This window comes from Lissotriton helveticus, chromosome 12 (assembly GCF_964261635.1).
Source record: "Lissotriton helveticus chromosome 12, aLisHel1.1, whole genome shotgun sequence".
NCBI lineage: Eukaryota > Metazoa > Chordata > Amphibia > Caudata > Salamandridae > Lissotriton > Lissotriton helveticus.
Genome location: NC_136073.1, coordinates 77,503,462 through 77,526,244, shown reverse-complemented (window position 1 = coordinate 77,526,244; position 22,783 = coordinate 77,503,462). Strand labels below are relative to the sequence as shown.

Here is a 22,783-nt window from a genome sequence, read left to right as displayed (position 1 = left end):
GGGCCCCGTCTGTCTGGTCTTCTGCTTGGTGGCCCCAGGTGTTGGGCCCCACTCCTACACCATGTGAACACGCAAAAAATTTAGGAGTTTGGGTGGACAATCAATTGTCATTTAACTACCATACTCAACGGGTGGCGGATGCTTGTTTTGGCATCATGCGCAACTTAAGGAAAACCTTGGACATCCTCCCCACGTCCTCTAGAAGGATTATGGTACAGGCACTGGTAACTTCGCGTCTGGACTACTGCAATCTCCTATACCTAGGTACAAGTGATAGGTGTATGTGCAGATTGCAGGGCGTCCAGAATGCGGCAGCAAGGCTTGTCCTGATGTGGTCCAGAAGATCATCAGCAAAGGCAGCCCTGTCTTGTCTGCACTGGCTCCCCATCAGGGAAAGAGTGAAATTTAAAGCCATGTGCGTGAGCCATCGTATCCTGCGAAATAAGAGTCCTGTTTACTTGCATGACTTACTATGCATGTATCACCCAATTAGGAAGCTTAGATCCAGTGGAAGTGGGTTTGTGTGTGTCCCTAGAATCAAGAGGGAGAGGATGGGCGGTCGCTCTTTCCGCTACACGGCGGCAAAATTATGGAATACCCTTCCTCAAAGCCTCCGCTTAGAGGAATCCGAAACTCTCTTCCGGAGTGGTCTGAAGACTTATTTATTCCCAAAGACATAATCAGTGCTGTGCCGTCTGTGGACTTAGGTTTCTTTCTGCTCTGGTACCTAGCGCGGGGACACACTGGGTCAGTGTAACTTCCGTAACATAACATAACATAACATATATCATTAGTTGTGGCATTCACATTCCTGCTCAGTGTTATGGCAGTCAATTCCAAGGCATTCACTGTAGAGGTTTTTAAAGGCCCACCAAATCAACATCAAGTTAATATTTACTGTTAAGTTTTCACTTTATGTCGACACCCTGAGAATCCTGTGGGGAATGAGCCTCTGAGTTGAAATACTCTGATGTACAATGTCCAATGCAGCATGAGACTGAGGACCAGCCTTCTGTTTTGAGATACAACAAAGAGAATGGTGACAGAGGCGACCAAACCCTGCAGGCCCAAAAGTCTTAGCTTTGAATGGTGCTAAGACTCATGATCTTCCATTTTGGGAGGAAGAAAAAACATACCATTGCAGCCACAGGGAAGAGGTAGGGGTGATTACAGCACTTCTTCAGGTCCATCATGATGTTTAGCAAGGAAACCTGATTTCCTCCTCCCCTAGAGTTCAGTGCTTCAAAGTTCCGGGTCAAAATGAATTTGTAATATTTCCTAAAGGAAGATAAACAACAAAGATGGAGACATCAGTTAGTCATAGTCATAGTCAAAATCCTTTATTCGATCAAATACAAAATGATCATGAAAGTACATATGAAAAGAAATAAAAGGGATTCTCAATATTCAGTTTCATTTAAAATCCAAAATATAGTCATTCATTTTCATCTTAATTTTTTTTTTCAAATTGGATCTATAAAAAATTGGCCATTTCCAAAGTTCTACTACTATTACGTACTTTTCATCCAGTGACTAGTTCTAGTGCAGAGTTTTTCCGTTTTTCATGCACACCCGGAGAAACAAAGCTAGAGTAAAACAAGTCAGAGGATCTGACAGACTCTTTAAAAAATATAGTGCCACCCTACATTGTTTAAAATTCATTTTCTGCAGTATCGGTTTTAAGTAACTGTTCCTCTCATTCTTATACAATTTGCAGAAAAACACAAGGTGCAGATCAGTTTGTCTTGACAAGCCATCACAAGGACACAAAGTTAGATCAGCATGGTTATAGATTTTCCCGGGGTATCCTATCATAAGAGGGATCATGTTCAGACGAAATCTAATCAATATAAATCTGTGATATGCATTTGTAACATCTGACAAATAGTAAAAATATCCTCTCTCTATCACTGGGGGAATTGATCTATAGTGCACCATTTCCTGTTTCTTACCGTGGATTTCCCTTCTCTCATACTCTACCCTCATCCTAAACACATTTTTGACCTTTTCTTTAGAAATCTTTCTGCATTCATCTGGGTAATGAAACAGTTCAGGTAACCCAATCTTGTTTAGGAGTTTTTCTACATATCACAGCCATCTGGATCTCCTCCACTTATCCATATTTAAGCAATTCTTAATTATTGTGTGTGTCAGTGGGAGTGAAACCCTTCTCCAGATTGCGTGCCACAGAAGGACAGGGGCCAATTGTATTGAGACAGTGATATAACGGAGTCCCAATTCTACGTGTAAAATATAGATAGGGGTAGAGGTTGGGAGGCCAACCATAGATTTAAAAAACTTGTTTTCAATGGTTTGCAGTGCACCCGTTTCAACAGTGCCCCATACCCCCGCCCCATACGTCACTGCTGATATTACTTTGGCCTGGTAAATTTGTTTTATTGGTAAAAGTGGCCTATCACCCAGTTTTTTAGCAAAGGTCTTCACTGCCGACAGGGTTCTTTCCATTACCCCTCTGCGTCCTTGCACTAATTTTGTCCATGCCAGATCCTTGTCGATAAGAACTCCCAAGTACGGGAAGGAATCCACCACCTCAATCCTCTCATTCACCACATGGAGGTACGGTGTTCTCTCTCTTGTCCTTGCCCCCACTATCACAGCAAAGGATTTAGAACGGTTCACCCTCAGATCAAGTGAGTCCATGAAGGATACATCCGAAGATATGAGGTGCTGAAGGCCAGACCCAGTTCTGGCCATCAACACCTCATCGTACGCGTAAGCCAAGATAGGTAGAGGTTGTGAGTTAAAAACTGGAACATCTCTTGTGGACTTCACAAGGGCTGTTCCACTCCAGTTGTATACATGGAGAAGAGAAATGGCGCAAGAACACAGCCCTGCCTAACTCCTCTGGCGATTTTAAATGGGTCTATTTTTTGTATACCTTACCAAGGCCATAGCGCTGGAGTACATCTGTCTAATACAATTTTAAATTAATAGATCAACTCCCATCTCCCTCATGATGGTCCACAGCTTGCTTTTCATGGGTCACACAGTCGAACGCTCCATGAAAGCCATGTATATCTTCCCCTCCTTCATCCTTGTATATTTTTCTATTATGAGTGACAGGTTTAGACACTGGTCTACCGTGCCCCTTCCCTGCTGGAAACCATATTGGGCCTGCATTAAGATATTCTTGTCTCTGGCCCAATACTCTAACTTAGAGAGGTGGAGCCACCCCATTAGCTTCGCTGTCGTGTCCAGCAGGGAGATTGGTCTGTAGTTTTTTGGATCAGATCTGTCCCCTTTTTTAAATATAGGGACTATAACACCAACAGACCAAGATTGAGGGGGGCCAGCTCGGATTATGCTATTTATTACGTTCGTCAATAACGGAGCCCATAAGTCTGGTATTCCCTGAAAAAGATCTATTGGTACACCATTTGGACCAGGGGCCCTGCCTGCACTACACGACAACAAGTTCTTCCTTACTTCACTAAGTGAGAAGAAAGAAGAAGAGGCCTGTTGACCATCTTCCATATTTAAAACCGGGAGTTGGGGTATAGAGGCAAATATACTCTCAAAGTGAGCAACCCATGCTTCCTCATCTACATTGTTATCTACTGTAGGGTCTGTGGAGTTCTTAAAATGCGGTGCATTTATTATCCTCCAGAGGTCGCGGCTGTTTCCCATTTTTGCTGCCTCTCTAAGGTCCTCCCATATAGTTTCTTTTACTGTCTTCTCTCTGTTTCTTCGATTACTTTTTTATTTTGCCCGTAGTTCCCTAATTTCCTCCTGGTTTCTAGGTCTGCTTTTCAGAGCATGGATCAAAGCTCTCCTTACCACTGAGCATGGTGAGTCAAACCATCCCCTTTCGGGTCTCCTATTGATATTTTTAGAACGGGTAAGGGTCTGTTTTGCCTGCTCGAGGAGATCACAAACAGCCTTTACAATTACATCTACTTCGGTCTCGGGATCTAGACATGTTACTATATTATTAAGGCTAGCAGATATAATTTTAGCAGTCACTATAGGTTGGTTGACATTGGCCCATTTTAGTTGTATTCCATTTTTTCTTGCCACTATTGGAGTATCTATAATTAAAGTTTTTGGAGATTCCACTCTTGCAGTTTTTATCTGTAGTGATAGCATAGCATGATCACTATAGATTGTGAATTGGTTCTCCAACCTAGTGGCTCTTAAACTGATAGGGGCAGTGACTAACATATGGTCAATAGTTGATTTGTGGTCATTTCGTAAGAAGGTTCCACCCATTTTCCCAGATAGTGCTTCTAAATCACCTGGGATTACCAAGTTTCTTTCTGCTAGGATCCTGTTTAGGCAGTTGCCATATTCGTTGTGCGTAAAATGGTTAAGGCTATCACCCCCCATGTCCACTATACCCCATATAGGAACTGTGTTGTATTTACAGGGATAAATATTAAAATCTCCCACCCATAGGAGGTTAAAAGGACAGTTGCTGCTATTATTTCTGGCGTGCTCTATTGCTTTGTCGACCTCTTCCCCAATAGCATATTTATTTGGGGCATTCTCGTTGTTACATGTATTAATTAGGAGTCACATGCCTTCCTTGCGTATCTCTAATGTGAGGATGTGGGAGTTTTCACTTAGAGATTCAAATTTGAAAACCTTTCCTGGGAAATTATTTGGGATTAAGGTCAAAATACCCCCTTTAGCCCTCCCCGACGGTGAGGGTTTGGTTGGAGTTTGGTAGGAACAATACCCATTTACAAAAATCTTCTCAGTCGACCATGTCTCCAGGAAACATATAATATCATGGTCTTGCCACATTTGTGCCAGTTTGCATTATTTAATTTTTTCATAATGCCTGCCAAGTTCCATGAAGTTATCTTCAAAAACCTTTTTCCATGATCCTTTTGTGGTTCACTCAAGATCGGGACTATTTCACTAGGGGGAAGCAGTGGCTCTAGACTTTCGGGGCTTATTTAAGTGGTTTTAGTGGACTGATACAGTCAATCACACTCTTCCAGATCAGTTAATGGCGCGAATCGATTTTCAAAGGTCAGAATTTCCATCCTCCTAGGAACCCCCCCATTCTTCCACGGGCGAATCTCTCTTTGATTTAAGTTTGATTGAATTGAATTGAATTGAATTGAATTGAATTGAATTGAAAAGGTTCTTCTATAGCGCATGGCTACTCGAGAGCATCCCAGCGCTTGATAGTTAACCAGAAAGAGAGAGAGAGAAATAAAGATCTGACGTAGACTGGGCGAATGTAATTATGTGTTGGGAAACAGAATAGTTTTTATCTTTTTCCGAAAGACAGTCAAACTGGGCTCTAAGCGAAGTGGAAGAGGGAGGGCATTCCACAATCTAGCTGCATTACGCGAGAACAGGCGGTCCCCTGTTCGAGCTCTGTAAGTCCTGGGGATTGTGAGGAGGTTTTGCTGTTTTGAACGGAGATCCCTAGATGGTCTGTATGGTATGACCATGTCTTTTAAGATGGGAGGGCCATTCCCATAAAAAGTTTTGTGGACCAGACAGAGAGATTTAAAATGCACCCGCTCCTTTATGGGGAGCCAGTGCAAAGTCCTGAGTGATGGTGCAGCTGATATGCGGTGACTGGTTCCGGTAAGTAGTCTTGCTGCGGAATTCTGGGCGATCTGAAGTTGTCGTATAACTGAAATGGGGGCGCCCAGATAGAGTGCATTCCCATAGTCCAGCCTTGATAAAATAAGCGACTGGACTATGGTTTTTTTTGCAGCTTCTGGTAGTCTGGTTAGTTGGTTCATAGAAATAGCCCAGCGGTAGAACAACTATTCCTAACTCCATTCTTGTGTAGGCACCCAAACATTCCAATATGTATCTGACTATACATTCATTGTTAAAATTTAAAACAATACAATAACCCGCCAGATCTTTTCTCGCTGGACCCACCCAAAGAGTCCTTCTAGCCATAATCAACTGTCTTGAGAGGTTCCCAACTCTCCCCCCCCCCCCGCCTCTTCAATTTCCCGGTGAGCCAATGTAATGCTTTGTGGATCAGTTGAGTCGTAGAGTCCACTTGTCCTTCATCCAACCGTGGTGCATTCCCTAGGTTCACCACCAGTGGAGCTGCTGCCGGCAGTAAATGTAGAGTATGTACTTGGCTTCGTGTTAGACCAGCATTAGCCCTATCTGGACTTTGTGGTTCTATTTGGTTGTTTTGACATCTCTCTGCGCTAAATTGTGTTTGTCCTCCAAATCTTGTACGAATATGCTACTTACCAGTATGCATCTGTTCTTGGCATGTAGGGCTGGTGAAATTCATATCTGTTGCATAGATTGCCGCCTAGTGTTGGGTCCGGATGATTGCACATTGTTGTCCTGGAAGAGTCTTCGAAGTATCACGAGATCGGTGGCTCCTCCCCTGGACTACAGTGCGCATGGGCATCGACTCCATCTCCAGATTGTTTTTAGCCATTGTGGCAAAGATGGAGTGTAACACTGTGAGTGATGACCATGCTAAGAGTAAGTGTAAGTGCTGCAGCCGCTACAGGCGCCGGGGAGGAGGGCGGGCGATAAGAATGTCAGCAGCCCTACATGCCAAGAACAGATGCATACTGGTAAGTAGCATATTCGGTTCGAGGCATGTGGGCTGCTGAATTCATATCTGTTGCATAGAATATATAGCAGTCCCTCCATTAGCGGCGGCCGGCTGTGCCAGCTGCAGCAGTTTGAAAAAGTGTTTGTAGAACAGCCTGCCCTACAGCTGCCTGCTGTTTGGAGTGCACATCTACACAGTAGTGTTTTGTAAATGTGTGTGTGGTAGACCATGTGGCTGCTCTACAAATGTCTTCTAAAGGAATATTTCCAAGGAAAGCCATGGAGGCCCCCAACTTGCGGGTGGAGTGTGCCTTTGGGGGGGATTGTTAAAGTGCGCTTTGCTTTTTGATAGCAAATTTGAATACACTTAGCGATCCACCTGGCTATACCTGCTTTGGAAATGGGGTTGCCTTTGTGTTGTGCTGAAAAGGCAACAAAGAGTTGTTTCGTCTTCCTAAAATCTTTGGTCCTATTAATGTAATACATTAAAGCTCTTTTGACGTCGAGAGTGTGGAGCATTCTCTCCGCCACCGACTCAGGATTTTGGAAGAACACAGGCAGTTCAATAGTCTGATTGATATGGAACTGTGAAACCACCTTTGGAAGAAATTTAGGGTTAGTGCGCAGCACCACCCGGTTGGAGTGAATTTGTATGAATGGCTCTTGGACAGTTAGTGCCTGGAGTTCACTAACTCGTCGCAGAGATGTAATTGCTATCTGTAAAGCCACTTTCCATGTTAAGAACTGAATCTCGCATGAATGTAGAGGCTCAAAAGGTGGACCCATCAGTCGGGTGAGGACCACATTAAGGTTCCATTCAGGAGCTGGTGGGGTCCAGGGAGGAATGACTCGTTTGAGTCCTTCCAGAAAGGCTTTAATGGCAGGCACTCTGAAAAGTGAGAGATGCTGCCTGTTTTGGAGATAAGCCGCTATGGCGGATAAACGTATACGAATGGAAGCATATGCCAGATTGCATTTGTAAAGATGTAACAGATAACAAATGATGTTGTGCGTAGACAAGTTAAGCGGATTGATGTTGTGGTCTGCACAATAAATGACAAACCGCTTCCATTTTGCCGCATAGCATGCCCTGGTGGTGGGCTTTCTTGCCTCCCGTATGATATCCATGCAGTCGGGAGGCAAGTTGAGGTAGCAAAATTCTAAGACCTCAGGAGCCAGATTGCCAGGTTGAGCTGTTGCAGATCTGGGTGCTGGATGTCGCCATGGTTCTGCGTTAAAAGCCTGGGAGTGAGGCGCAGCCTTTGATGCGGTACCACGGAAAGTTCTAGAAACGTGGTGTACCATGGTTGGCGTGCCCACGTTGGAGCAACCAGGATGAGCGTCATCGAGTGTTGCTTCAGCTTGCGTGCCACCAGCGGTATTAGAGGTGCTGGGGGAAAAGCGTATGCAAATTTGCCTGACCAGTTCATCCATATCGCATTGCCCTGCGACTGTGGGTGCGGGAACCCGGCGGCAAAGCTTTGGCATTTGGCGTTTTCCTTTGTGGCAAACAGGTCTATCTCTGGATGACCCCACTGCTGGAAGTACGGGTGGAGTACTGATGGATGTATCTCCCACTCGTGCATTTGGTGGCTGTGCCTGCTGAGCAGGTCCGCCATCTGATTGTCCTTGCCTGGGAGGTGTTCCGCCATGAGGAAGATGTTCCTGTGAATGGCCCACTTCCACATGCTCTGAGCCAGATGAGACAACTGTGGAGAGTGTGTACCTCCCTGCTTCTGAATGTAGTACATGGCCGTCATGTTGTCCGTCCGGATCAACACGACCTTGTTGCACAGATGTACCTTGAATGCCTTCATTGCCATGAAGATTGCCATCAGCTCTGGGTGGTTGATGTGCATCTTCTTTTGCTGCGTTGTCCATAGTCCCTGCACTGTGTAGTGGAGTACATGAGCTCCCCAACCCTGGAGAGATGCATCCGTTGTTAGGATGATTTGTGGCACAGGCTCCTGGAATGGTCAGCCCTTGCAAAGGTTGTGTGGATTCCACCAATGCAGAGAGTTGTATGCACGACCGGTCACCAACACTAGGTCTTTTAACTGTCCGTGAGCCTGATTCCACTGACGTGCTAAGCACTCCTGAAGCGGACGCATATGTAGTCTCGCGTGCGGGACTATGAAGATGCAGGAGGCCATCATGCCTATCAACTGCATGAACACTCGTGCTGGGGTCTGAATTTCTGTATCAGCAATTGAATGCTGTTGATCCTCACTGAATTTGGCTGTGCTTTGGCTGCCAGAGTGTTTATTGTTGCGCCCAGATACTTCCGCACGTGGGCGGGCTGAAGGTGTGACTTTGGGTAATTCAGTGAGAATCCCAGATCGTGAAGAAGGTGAATGGTGTGGGACATGTTGGCGGCGCACTGCTGGGCCGACTGTGCTTGGACAAGCCAGTCGTCCAGATAAGGGTAGACGTGAACGTGTTGTCTCCTGAGGTGTGCAGCCACTGTCGCTAGGCACTTTGTGAACACCCTGGGCGCTGTTGTTACTCCGAAAGGGAGGACTTTGAATTGGTAATGCTGATTCTGAATGGTGAATCTGAGGTATTTTCTGTGTGACGGATGTAGCAGAATGTGAAAATATGCATCCTTTAGATCTAATGTGGCGAGGAAATCTCCCTGACTGAGCAACGGAAGAACCTGCTGCAGTGTTAGCATGTGAAAGTGTTCTGATAGAATGTACTGGTTTAGGGGTCTGAGGTCCAGTATGGGTTTGAGGGACCCGTCCTTTTTTGAGATTAAGAAGTACAGGGAGTACACTCCTGTGCCTCTTTCTTCCACCGGCACGAGCTCGATTGCCCCTTTTTGTAGCATGACGAGTACCTCCTGCTGCAATAAGTGCAAATGCTCTGTGGACATAGGACGGTGTTTTGGGGGTATGTTGGGTGGAGTGGATGTTAACTCCAGACAATAACCGTACTGGATAAGCTTTATGACCCACCTGTCTGTGGTGATGGATTTCCACACCGGCAGGAACTGTTGGAGTTTCCCCCCGACCGGTGTTGTATGGTCGGGGGCAATGACAAGGCGTCACTGTTTGTTGGCGGCGGAGGATCGGGAGCTGTTGTTTCCACGACCACTGCCTTTGGCGCTGTTTCCGCGATAGCAACCTCTACTTTGTTTGGTGTACGTGTTTTGCGCGCCACCCTTATTGTACTGTGTTTGCTGGGACATCTGGCCTCTGGAAACAACTCTATTGCCTGAGCGACGAAAAGAACCACCCCTGAACTGCTGCGACTGGAGAGCCCCCATAGACTTCGCAGTTTCAGAGTCCTTTTTGATTTTTTCTAGGGTGGTGTCCACCTCAGGTCCAAATAAGTGATCAGGGTTTACAGGCTGATTTAGGATGGTGGTTTGTATCTCCGGCTTGAACCCGGAGATTCTCAGCCAAGCCTGCCGCCGTAACATCACACTGGTATTAATGGCCCTGGCCGCGGTGTCCGCTGCGTCCAGTGCGCACTTAATAGAAGCATTTGAGATGAGCTTCCCTTTCTGTATGAGCATCTCTGCTGCCTCTTTATATTCATCTGGCAAGTGTTGTAACAGGGTCTCAAGTGTATCGTAATGTGACCTGTCATATCTGGCTAAGAGTGCCTGAGTGTTTGAAATGCGCCAGATATTGGCCGCTTGAGCCGCCACCCTTTTCCCTGATGCTTCTAGCACTTTAGATTCCTTGTCAGGGGGAGGAGCATCACCAGTAATTTGTGTGTTTGCCCTCTTACGGGCACTGGAAACAACCAGAGAGTCCAACGGCAACTGGCCCTTGATGTAGGTAGGGTCCCCAGGCACCGGCTTGTACTTCTTCTCAATCCTGGGGTGTATAACCCTGGCCCTTGTGGGCTCCTTAAAAATGTCTGCAGCATGTTATAGGACACCCTTTAGCATTGGCAGAGTCTTTACGGTCCTCTGAGAGGTGGAAAAGGTGTCAAACAAAAAATCCATCTCAATAGGGTCAGCATGGAGCTGGACATCATGATTCTTGGCTGCCCTTTCGATAAGCGCATTAAATGCCGCTGAGTCCTCAGTAGGCGATGTTTTCACGTTATACACCTGAGTGTCTGGGGCAGTTTGTGGATCTCCTGGGTCAGTAGCATCTGCCCATGTGTCATGTTGATCCTCCGGATTAGTGTCGGCAGGGTAGTTGTACTCATCATAGTCACCTTCCCCAGCCTCCACATTTGAGTAAGTGGGCGAGATAGGAGCAGTGTCCTGTCTTTGTGGAGCTATCAGTTTGACAAGAACGGGTGAAGCCGTGGAATCCTTCTTCTTCTTTAATGGAATTGTGTAGGACTCCATAGGCTGTGCCGGGGTGATTTTTCGTTTGTAAATAGTAAGTTTACCCGTGTCGGCGTCGATGAATTGTTCCGACTGCTCCTCAAGCAGGGGTTGTCGATGCTTTGTGCCCATAACGGCAGGTGTAGGCTTCGGCCCCGTGGACACCTTCATGGATGCCTCGACGACCGCCTTAGGTGCGAAGGCCTTCGGCACCACTTTCGGTGGCAGCGTAAACTGAATGGGCGCCGGCGACTTTTGAGGTTTGGTGGCAGGCTTCGGCGTGGAAGTATCCTTCGGACCGACAGCGGAAGCTTTCTCCTTAATGCGTTTTAACGAGTCTGACACCTGCTTCGACTCGACTGGCTCCTTCGACTCGAGGGGCGTATTGCTTTTGGCCTTATCCAGCCGACGCGCAGGATCGACAAGTTTTTGAGGTCTGAGTCCTTTGTCTGTGTCGACGGCTTTTGGTGCCGATTTCTTCGGGTCGACGACCTTGACCAGTGTTTTTGGTGTCCCGGTCTTTAGCTCGACACCCTTTAGCGACCTCACCGGGTCGATAACCTTTTTAAGCTTTGTCGGCGCCGATAGTTCAGAAGACTTCGAGCCGACCAAAGCAAAACGCACTTTCAGTTTCGATGGCGCCTTTAGTGCTTTCGGTTGTGTAGACCCCGAAGCTTTCTCTTTCGGTTTCGATTTCACCATTTGTGGCTCGTTAGAAGTGTCCAAAGCCGGGCCTGGAGGCGAGGCTGTAGAACCCAGTGTAAGATCTTGGGTAAGGCCATGTGGCGATCCCTCGACCTGAGCCGTATGAATTGTTTCGGCGGTTGGGCATAGCTCCTCGCTTGAGCTATCTTCCATGGCCCCATAGGCCTCATCGTCGTCTCCTACCTCGTCAACGACTTCTTCAGTATCGAGCATTTCAACATCAGCGTCGTAGCTGGAGTCGATCTCCGCTGCTGGATTGGACATCGGCTCTTGATCTTCCTGCTCGTCTGCCTCTTCCTTCTCGGTATCGAAAATGTTCACCGGGTCAGGTGCCGTCTGCTGGGCCTCCTGGCGTGCTGCGCGCCTAAGTCGAATCGTCTTCTTGGAGCGGAAACGAGAACAAGCCATACAGTTGGCTTCATCGTGATCCGGCGACAGGCACTTGTTGCACACCGGGTGGACGTCGATGTGAGGATACTTCGAGTTGCACACGGGGCACCTTTTGAACGGGCTCCGTTCCATGATGGTTCGTCGAATAAGGCCTCTGGCGTCGACCGGGCCTACAGCGCCGAAGAGCCACGCGACTCCTCTGGATGTCCGACTCGTGAAATGAGCTGGAACAGAACTGGGCACCGATCGCAAGACAATACCCACGATATAGTAAAGGCCTTTGGGCCAAAAAGAAAGGTTTCTATTGATTCCGAACTTGAGTGATCAAATAAGCATCCGAACCCAATGGCGGAAAAAAACAATCTGGGGATGGAGTCGATGCCCATGCGCACTGTAGTCCAGGGGAGGAGCTACCTTTCTCGTGATACTTCGAAGACTCTTCCAGGACAACAATGTGCAATCATCCGGACCCAACACTAGGCGGCAATCTATGCAACAGATATGAATTCAGCAGCCCACATGCTTCGAACACTATATTAGGGAAAGGTAGTGGTAGTCGGTTTTTAGTGGCAATGGGCGTGTCTCTTGCATTATTCCCCCTCACCAAACCTCTACCATTTGTGACCCTTGGAATGGTTTGGGTTTGAGTCTCATGTCCCGAGTCCCTTCTACCGTTTTGGTCGTTGCCCTGTGGATCTTTCCCTAAAGGCGCCTTTGCCCCTAGTAACTGTTCAGTTTTTTCCAGCTGTAGTTCAAGGGCCAATAGCTTCCCCTCCATTCTAGCCAGTGTAGCTGTGATAGGATTCAGCATCGTGGTCACTAGCGTCTCCAGTCTGTGCCACATGTCCTCATTTGTCAAAAGGACAGTAGTTGCTGTATCGGCTACTGGAGTAGTAGCCTGGTCCTGGTTATCCTGAGAAATTTGCTCTTCGATGTAGTTCCCTCTCTGCTTATCTTTGGTTTGTCTGGGGGCCTTCTCAGGTTTCTGGTTCTGTGCCCCCCCCCTCTTTTCCTCTTCCCGTTTTTTCAAAAGTGTTTCCATTGGCCTTTACTCCCCCCGCCCCCCTAATGGGTATTCCAGTCCTTTTTGGCCGTGTTATTCGGGTGGGGAATTCTGTGTCTTGTTCTAGGTCTGGTATGAGGCCCCTCTGGGTTTGCTCTGGGAATTGAATTGGAATTGGGGATGGTGATTCTGCCGTAGCAGCAAGGTTTATCTGTGGGAGCGGCTCCAAAGATAGCCGCCTTTGGGTTATCTCAATTTCATGTTCCAGGACAGAAGTGGCTCTGGTTAGAAACGAGTCACGTGTCCCCACAATTCCCTGACCCCTGCGCTTGCTCATGGTATCCCGAACTGGCAGAACCACAACAAATGCATTTTATTACCCTAGGGGTTACACTACACAATGCCACTAATAAGAGTGGTAGATATATAAAGTATGGATCAATACCTTATTTTTGAGGCAGATGGTTAGAGAGTGCCGCGGCAAATGATGGGGGATGTAGTCTCCTCGCAGCGGAGGAGGCTCAGAGTGAGTGCAGCCCAGCAGTCTCTCACCCCTTTGCAGCGTCAAGTGACCAGTCAAGTAGCCAGTAGCAGTGGAGGTATGGCAGTGATAAATTACGGGCTAGCATTCAATCTGTGGTCTGCTCATCAAAATATTGAGTGTCCTGTCCCCAGGCTATTACACATAAACAAGGTTCTAGAGCAGTAGAGTGGAACACTACGCCAATGTTTCACAAACGCAGCTCCTGCACATCCAGTTTTCACCCACCAATCAGGGGGGATATTTATACTGACAATTGGCTCTTACAGATCCCCTCAACAAACACGGTCTCTCGAGCAGGGTACAATGTACCAACTCAGTACCCCTCCAGGCAGGCAGAATTCAATGGAGAACTACACCGCACAATGCAGCCCAGCACAACACAACACTGCATTACCGGGGTTCAGGGAAACATCACCTCCAATCCCCTAGCGCTCAGCAGACCGATAAAGAAGACCGATAAGACCATTAAGGAGGAGTGTGGCTCAATGGTTAGAGCGGCAGACCCTGATGTAGAGTTCTGGCCAGGGACCAGGGTTCGATTCCCGCCTCGGCGGGGTCTCGGGCTCAATTTACTCGGACCTGTTAATTCTCGCCTCGGTGCCTATTCTAATCACGGGCCCCACGCTGCAACTCGGGGCAATAGCTTGCTTAGCCTCCACACTGGCCCCAACAGCGCTAAGGATGCCTGGATTCACCCTGGGGGTTCCCAGGAGTGGACACTTCACAGGGAAAGCCAGGAGGGGTTCCACAGCGGTATGAGTATCAGCACCAGGAAGCCGAATAGGCGACACCGCAAGGTGACCGTCTGGTGACAGTGCGCTCTATAAGTACCATGGCATTTACATTTGACATTAAGGAAGACCGATAAGGAAGACCATCTGTCTACGCTATATCTCAAGAGGCTCCGCAGTGTAGTATGACCACCAATACCTTTCAGGAACTCCCCTGCCCAGATAATCTTGACGAGTCCCAGGAGACAAGGTTGCGGCCGCTTGAGCATGCCTCAGTGCACGCCGCCAACTCCAGACGATCCGAAGTGCCGATAACGGTGCGGGGCCTCCGACAATGGTAGCGTCCCACACTGGTCAATCACTCGGAGGAGCAGCTGGAGCAGGCACGTAACAAGAGCACCGCTGACTTTCCTTCTCCTAGCTCTCCCCTCAGCTCAGTTGCTAAAAACAAAATATAATGTTCATATGACTGAAGTCTGGATTTCCTGTCGCCTGATACCTACAACATTTTGAGATAACACTTTTTTAATGTTTATTTTGTCCACTGGATAAGCAGGCTCAACCCGTTTACAGTACCACAATGCAGATCTGTGAAATAAGAGACAGTCTGCTATGAAGGAAGATTTGTATACAAATGTATAACTCGTTCAACTTTGTGTATATATGATTCATTAACGCAGAACCATTACAATTAGGGTGAGCACTCGAAGGAAATGTAGTGAGCTGAGAGTTTAGCTTGAATTACTACCAGTGATTCCAGTATAAAAGCATGAACTCTTTTGTAAATGTCTACAATTTGAGGCCATTTATAATGATAAATCTCATACAGTTCCAGGCTACACCTATGTGCACTCACAATGACTCAAAATGAACCTCGAAATGTATTAATCTTTGGCCTTGCTTCTCCGCACCATACCCCCCTTCACTATAACGCCAACAATTGCACACAACAGTGATGTTGTGTTTCACAGTGTGTTGCCGCTGTAGAGTTTGAACATGCTCAGTTAATCTGGAGTCCTCTTTTAGTAATATGAAATTCATCCACATAGTTGTCATAAATTCAAAATGACTTTATTCAGTCCTATCCCATGTCTTCACAATATTATGTAGCCCACACGTATTGTGGGACTTCCTTTTTCAGAGAGGTGATTTAGGCATAATTCAATAAGAACTGTGGAGATAAACATTACAAATACACATCACACTAGACAAACATCATGAGGGCACTCAGTGCAATTAAACGTGCATCTGAGTTGCATTAGAATTAGCCATCTTTCTGCAAGTGAGAACATAGCACGACCTGTTCATAATGCATTCCGTTAGTAATAATATTCCAGGACCCAGTGAAATGAAAAACATAAATAAACTCTAGGATTCAATTTAGTTTTGATATTCAAGAAATCTACATCACTTTCTTGGATGACATCTGTCTGGAACAACAACACTTGACTAGCAGGTTATGGTCCAAACCCACTGATGACGATGGATTGCTGCATTACAAAAGCTTGCATTCAATTTCCCTAAAGAACAATCTTCCTGCGAGTCAACTTATGAGAGTCAATTTTGGAAGAGGGGATATCATGACAAAATTCTATTGAAAGCTGAATTTAGGATTGACGGCACTAACAGATAAATGCTGTTACATCCCTGCTGTAAGGAAGAACTTAACAGAACGATCTTCGTATCTAAATTTTCCAAATTGAGTATCAAAATAAAGAAAAACATTTTGAAATAATGAGGAATTTGCAGCTAGACAGAGTTACTACCAGAAATAATGTTACTAAAGGTAAGTAACTTGTTCTTTTGAAAGAAACTTATAAACGCAGATTCCTCACCTTCTAAACCAAAGCAGTACCTATTCTGTGGAGTGTCTGTGAATGGACTCAAACCAGAAAGTCCTGCAGGACTGGCAACCTGACCAGGCAACAGTGCTTTATGAATGTGAGGGGGGAAGCACAGGTAGCCACCTGGCAAATATCTAGGACAGAGATTCAGTGTCCTAACGCAATAGAATCAGCTTTGGCCCTGGTAGAATTAGCACGCAGACGTTCTGGGTGCTGCTTTTTGGCCAATGTGTACCAGATCTTAACACAGAACACGATCCAGCAGGAGATGGTTCTCTTCTACACTGCCTTGCCTTTCTCCAAACCCCACAAAGAGCTGATCACCCACCCGGTGGTCTCTGGTACAGCTGCTATATAGCTTGGCGCTCTCTTGGGGTCCAATCAATGGAGTCTCTCCTCCTCCTTAGAGGGGTGAGGCGGATGAAAAGAACACCGGTAGGGTGATAGTTTGATGGACCTGAAATAGCATCACAACTTTTGGCAGGAAGGATGCTGGAGTCCATTCAACCAGGTTGTCTGTGAAGAAGGATGTGTATAGTTCAAGTTCAAGTTCAACGATTTATATAGCGCACTACTCACCCAGAGGGTCTCAAGGCGCTTGGGGAGAGGGTACATTATTTATCGAATAGCCAGGTTTTGAGTTCTTTTCTGAAGGAGATGTGGTTCTGTGTAAGGCGGAGGTGAGTGGGGAGTGAGTTCCAGGTTTTGGCCGCCAAGTAGGAGAAGGATCTGCCTCCCATGGTGGATCTTTGGATACGTGGAACTGCGGCGAGGCCTTGATTGGAGGATCTTAGTTGGCGGGTGGGTGTGTAGAAGGATAGTCGAGTGTTGAGGCATTCGGGCCCTAGTTAATAGAGGGCCTTGTGCGCGTGGGTGAGGAGACGGAATGTTATTCTCTTATTGACGGGAAGCCAGTGGAGGTCTCTCAGGTGGCCGGTAATGTGATCTTGACGAGGGATGTCCAAAATGAGTCTCGCCGATGCGTTTTGGATGCGTTGGAGTTTTTTCTGTAATGTGGCTGTGATTCCGGCGTAGAGGGTGTTTCCGTAGTCCAGTCTGCTCGTGACCAGTGTGTGGGTGACGGTCTTTCTTGTCTCGGTGAGGATCCAATGGAAGATTTTTTTGAGCATACGAAGTACGTTGAAGCAGGAGGATGAGACGGCGTTGACTTGTCTGATCATCGAGAGAGAGGAGTCTAGGATGAAGCCTAGGTTACGTGCGTGGTCTGTGGGTATGGGTGCTGAACCCAGATCCGTAGGCCACCATGAGTCGTCCCAGGCAGAGGGGGATGATCCTAGGATGAGCACTTCCGTTTTGTCTGAGTTAAGTTTTAGGCGGCTGTTTTTCATCCATACGGCTACTTCTTTCATGCCATCGTGAAGGTTGGTTTTGGCGGTGTTGGGGTCTTTGGTGAGGGAAAGGATCAGCTGGGTGTCGTCAGCGTAGGAGATGATGTTCAGGTTGTGTTGACGCGCGATGGAAGCGAGTGGACTCATGTAAACGTTGAAGAGGGTGGGACTAAGTGATGATCCTTGTGGTACACCGCAGATGACTTCGGTGGCCTCTGATTTGAATGGGGGGAGTCGGACTCTTTGAGTTCTTCCGGCAAGGAATGAGATGATCCAGTCCAGGGCTTTTCCTTTTATGCCGATGTTGCTGAGGCGTTGTATGAGGGTGCTGTGACAGACAGTGTCGAAGGCGGCGGAGAGGTCGAGTAGAATGAGGGCCACTGTTTCTCCGTTGTCCAGTAGTGTTCGGATGTCGTCTGTTGCTGCGATGAGGGCGGTTTCGGTGCTGTGTTTGGCTCGAAAGCCGGATTGTGAGGGATCGAGGGAGTTGTTGGATTCGAGGAAGGCGGCGAGTTGGCTATTGACGGCTTTCTCGATGACTTTGGCCGGGAATGGGAGGAGGGATATGGGGCGATAATTTTTAAGTTCAGAGGGGTCTGCTGTGGGTTTCTTCAGGAGGGCGCTGACTTCGGCATGTTTCCAGCTATCTGGGAAGGTAGCAGAGTTGAAGGAGCAGTTGATGACATCGCGGAGATGGGGTGCGTTGATGGAGTCTGCTTTGTTGAAGATGTGGTGGGGACATGGGTCGGTTGGCGAGCCAGAGTGGATGGAATTCATTAGGCGGATGGTGTCTTCAGTGGTGATTGGGTTCCAAGCGCTGAGGTTGTTAGAGGGCGGTTTAGGTTCTGAGGGGGGTGGAGAGGATTGTTCGTTAGAACTGTTTTCGAAGCTGTTATGTATGTCAGTAATTTTGGTGTAGAAGAAGGACAGCGAATCGCAGAGGTCTTGGGAGGGAGTGATGTCGTTTGAGGCTGCGGTGGGGTTGGTGAATTCTTTGACGATGTTGAATAGTTCCTTGCTGTTGTGGGTGTTGTTGTCGAGTCGGTTCTTGAATGCTGATTTCTTGGTGGATCGAATCAGCTGGTGGTGTTTGCGGGTGGCTGCCTTGAGGGTGGTCATGTTGTCGGTGGTTGGGTTTTTTCTCCATGTTTTCTCGAGAGTGCGGCATATCTGTATGGGGATTGACATAAAGAAATTGTAGCTCACTCACATGCCGAGCAGAGGTGATGCAATGAGGAACACAGTCTTGATAGTAAGGAGCCAGAAAGAACAGCTATGCAGTGTCTCGAACGGAGTGCACATCAGATAAGTCAGGACCAGATGCACAAGTTACTACTTTTGTAACGATATATCTGTATGAGACATTAGTTAGTGATAGGTTCCTTACCTTAGGATATCCCCAGGCGTCAGATTGGTTACAGAAAGTTTTTTGTCGGCAGTACCCCTGTGCGTCGATAGGTGGCGTTATGCGGCTCTGCGTCCGTTGCTGGCGTCGTAAGCGCCGAGATGACGTCACGGAGACTACTTACGCGCCACCCATGCACGCTGACATCAGTTCTGTACATGACTTTCCGCGCCAGGAACGCAGGGCCATGCAAGAAACTGACCACTGGTGCCATGAAACTAGGGCCCTGAAAGGGATGACCTTAACCCTAGAAATCAGGTCGCAGAACGGGGAGGATGGGTGGGGTGGTAAGGAATCTTCACTAACTAATGTCTCTTAAAGATATATTGTTACACAAGTAGTAACTTGTGCGTCTGAAAGAGACATGTTATTTTAGAATAGATACCCCAGCAATACCAACCCCGGAGGTGGATCTGCGAACAGAATTACACCAGAAAGTCACGGAGAACAGAACGGCCAAAGAAGCCGTCTCTCTGGACTTCACTGTCAAGGCAATAATGCTTGGTAAATGTGTGCAGCGAGGCCCACGTAGCTGCCTCACAAATGTCCTGCAAGGGAACGTCGCGTCCTAAGGGGGTAGTGGCTACCATTGCCCTGGTAGAAAGGGCACGCAGCACCACAGGAGGCTCCTTCTTGGCAAAAGAGTAACATGCTTTGATGCACAGAATGACCCACTGAGAGATGGTTTGTTTGTGCACGGCCCAACCTTTTTTGGCGCCCACGTTGTGAACAAAGAGCTGGTCATCCACCCAGAACTGTTGTGTGCGCTTCATATTGAACGAGAGCGCACATTTTGGGTCCAGACGGTGGAGCCTCTCTTCCTCTTTCGAAAGATGTGGAGGCGGAAAGAAGGTGGGCAAAGTGATGGTCTGCCCGATGTGGAAGGGTGTGACAACCTTTGGAAGAAAGGAGGGTCCGTAAAACCACCTTGTTTGGATGAACAGAAAGGAAAGGAGGTTTAGAAGAAAGAGCCTGGAGCTCACTCACTCTTCTGCCAGAGGTGATAGCTACCAGGAAAGCCGTCTTTAGAGTGAGAAGACGTAATGGACAGTTATGAATGGGCTCAAAGGGAGCGCACATCAGATAGGTCAAGACAAGATTTAAGTCCTATTGAGGCATTATGAAAGGCATGGGAGGAAACGTGTGTGTAATGCCCTTGAGGAAGCGGTTAACAACTGGGGGCTTAAAAAGAGAAGGCTGATCTGGAAGCCGTAGAAAGGTGAAGATGGCCGAAAGATAACATTTGATAGTGCCCATAGCAGAGCCCTGCTGGGCCAAAGAAAGAAGGATCAGAAGGACCTCTGAAAGAGGGGCAGAAAGGCGATCCACAGCCTTCGCTGTGCACCTTGTCACAAACGTGTTCCACCTGCAGGAATACCGTCTTAGTGGAGGGACGCCTGGCTGCCAGAATGACATCACAGACTTCGGGAGGAAGATCGAAAGCTGTCATCTGTCGCCGCACAATCTCCGCGCATGGAGGTGGAGGCTGGACTGGTTCGGGTGGAGGACTGTCCCTTGCTGCTGCGACAGAAGATCCTCCTGAAGAGGCAGTCGGATCGGGGGATTGATCGCCATGCTGAGTAGTTTGGGATACCAGTACCTTCGTGCCCATTCCGGAGCCACAAGGATGACTTGGGCCCGCTCGCGCCAAATCTTCTTCAGCACTCTAGGCAGAAGTGGTATAGGCGGAAAGGCGTACAACAGACCGCAGCTCCACTCACAATGAAGCGAGTGCTGCCTTGGAAATTCCAACGAGCAGAACTGATGACATTGCGCGTTCTCTTCGGTGGCGAATAGATCTAACTAAGGCTCTCACCACTGCAGAAAGAGACCTTGTGCCACGTCTGAGTTCAGACGCCATTCATGATCCATCATGCACCGGAGGCTGGATTCGTCCGCCCTGGCATTCAGAGAGCCTGCCCGGTGTTGAACCACCAAGGTAATGCCTTGATGTTCCAGCCATATCCAGAGGTACAGAGCCTCCTGACATAGGGTCCACAACCCCACCCGCCCTGTTTGTTGCAATACCACACGGCGATGGTGTTGTCCATGAACACCTGCACCACACTTCCCCGGACAGAAGGAAGGAATGCTTTCAGTGCAAGCCGGCTTGCCCAAAGCTCCAAAAGGTTGATATGGAGCCGGGACTCCGCCAGAGACCAGAGGCCTCTCATCTCCGCCTCTCCCAAGTGGCCGCCCCATCCCAGGATCCGTCACCACTGTGTGCTACGGTTGGGGAAAGGAGAGGGATCTGCCATTGACCCAATTGCGATTCGTGAGCCACCACTGCAATTGTGAAAATTTGTGAAGCTTCTTGCCAAGCTGTTTCAGCTTCTTGGATTCCCTATCCGGGGAAGCGGAAGGGAATGCGCTCTGGGATGCAGAGGCTTGGACAACCAAGCTCTCAGGGGTGGGGTGTTGGGAGAGAAAGAGGGGGTCGCCCGGAGCCAGGCAATGGTGTCGGGCCACGTTCCTGTCCACAGGAGGCAAAGTGTTGGGCCTGGACCAAGTGCCCAAAAGAACGTCAGACAGTATCGTTAAAAGGCAGCAAGAGCTCCGAAGAGGTTGCCGCTGGTTGAAGCACTCTGTCAGAAGGTTAGTCCTGACGGCCACCGTAGGGAGTTCGAGGTGGAGAGCCTCAGCCGCCCTAAGCAACACCACTGCGTAACTTGCTCCCTCCTCCGTAGCCATGGAAGAAGGAGACAGGATGCCAAGGTCAGGCGAGGTGTCTAGACCACTAGCATCCCCCAAATCCTCTGCTCAGTCTGGATCATAACCAAACTGCTGTGTGAGAGGGTCCTCAGACCCCTCCCAGTCCTCCCCTTCCTCCAAAGTCTGTGAAACAGGCTGAAAATAAGGAGGACGGATGTAGGAGTAGAAAGGCCCCATCGGCGTCGGAATCGGCATCGAGTGACGCCGCCTCGTCGGAGGTGGTGCCGGAGGCGGGATCGACACCGGTGGAGGTGTTATCAGGTCAACCGGTGTCGCCCAGGATCCAAGGGGTCCTGCGACACCGAGTCGTTGTTATGCACCAGGCAGTAGAGACACACGCGGTGGGGGTCCGTCACCGACATCATGCAGTGACAGTCCCCGCAGTTCTTGAAGCTGGGCATCCCTGCGACACCAGGAGTCGATCGACTCAGAAGAAATTAGGTAAAAGGCCTCAAAAAAACTCAGTCAAAAAGTGACTGGGGGTACTTGTTCATCCCGGATCTGCGCATGGTGCGGAAAAAGAAAGAACTGACGTCAGCGCGCGTGGGTGCATTTAAGTAGCTCCTGCGACGTCACCAACTACACACTTGGACTGCACGACAACGCCTACTAACGTTCAGGGGTACCGCTGATGAAAACTTTCCAGTACAGTCTGACACCGAGGGGTAATTCTTAGGTAAGGAATGTATCACTATGTGTTTCTTTCAGATCTAAAGAGCCAGAGCATGGCGGGCAGAGCTCTTTCATCTGATCTAGCATGGCTGAAGTTCCTGGAAACTCAGATTGTGCTGGAATCAGCTACAGGACTGGCTCTGAAGTCAGACGACTTCAGAAGCGAGATTGAGAAGGGTGGTCTACCCCGAGGCTTGCGCAGGACGAATGCAAATGGCATGAGGGAGCAGAATCCTGCTTTGATTTTTTGTGTTTTACACTAACCTGATAACTTGCACCACAAGAAAGATTAACCTCTGTAGGTGCTCTGTTGATAAAGAGCAACTATCACAACAAAATTGTACGGTGTCAGTGATACACTAGATGGGTGTATCTAGGGCATCAGAGACCAGGCTCTAATGCAAGTACGCCCACTTTGGAGCAGAGACCTCAGAGTCCTAACTCATAGGGGAAGTCATCCTTAATGGAAGAGGAAACCTCACACACTTATTAGTGCTTACAGGCAATCATGTCTCATGAATGTGTGTTTCCTTCTCCACATTGCTGCTCATCAAATGTCTATCAGGGGCATTCCTAAAGGAGTGCTGATGAAGTGGCCACGATCCTCATGGAATG

General features: G+C 48.1%; 1 protein-coding gene across 8 annotated transcripts in view; it reads right to left on the bottom strand.

The window, feature by feature from the left end:
* CHD3 (chromodomain helicase DNA binding protein 3) overlaps positions 1-22,783 on the bottom strand; it is a 1,139,027-nt gene that overhangs the window by 544,267 nt on the left and 571,977 nt on the right. For all 8 annotated transcript variants that reach the window (XM_078670235.1, XM_078670239.1, XM_078670240.1 and 5 more), the window contains exon 19: positions 1,137-1,278. In XM_078670235.1, coding sequence (XP_078526361.1) covers positions 1,137-1,278 — 142 coding nt within the window. The remainder of the gene's footprint in view (positions 1-1,136; positions 1,279-22,783) is intronic.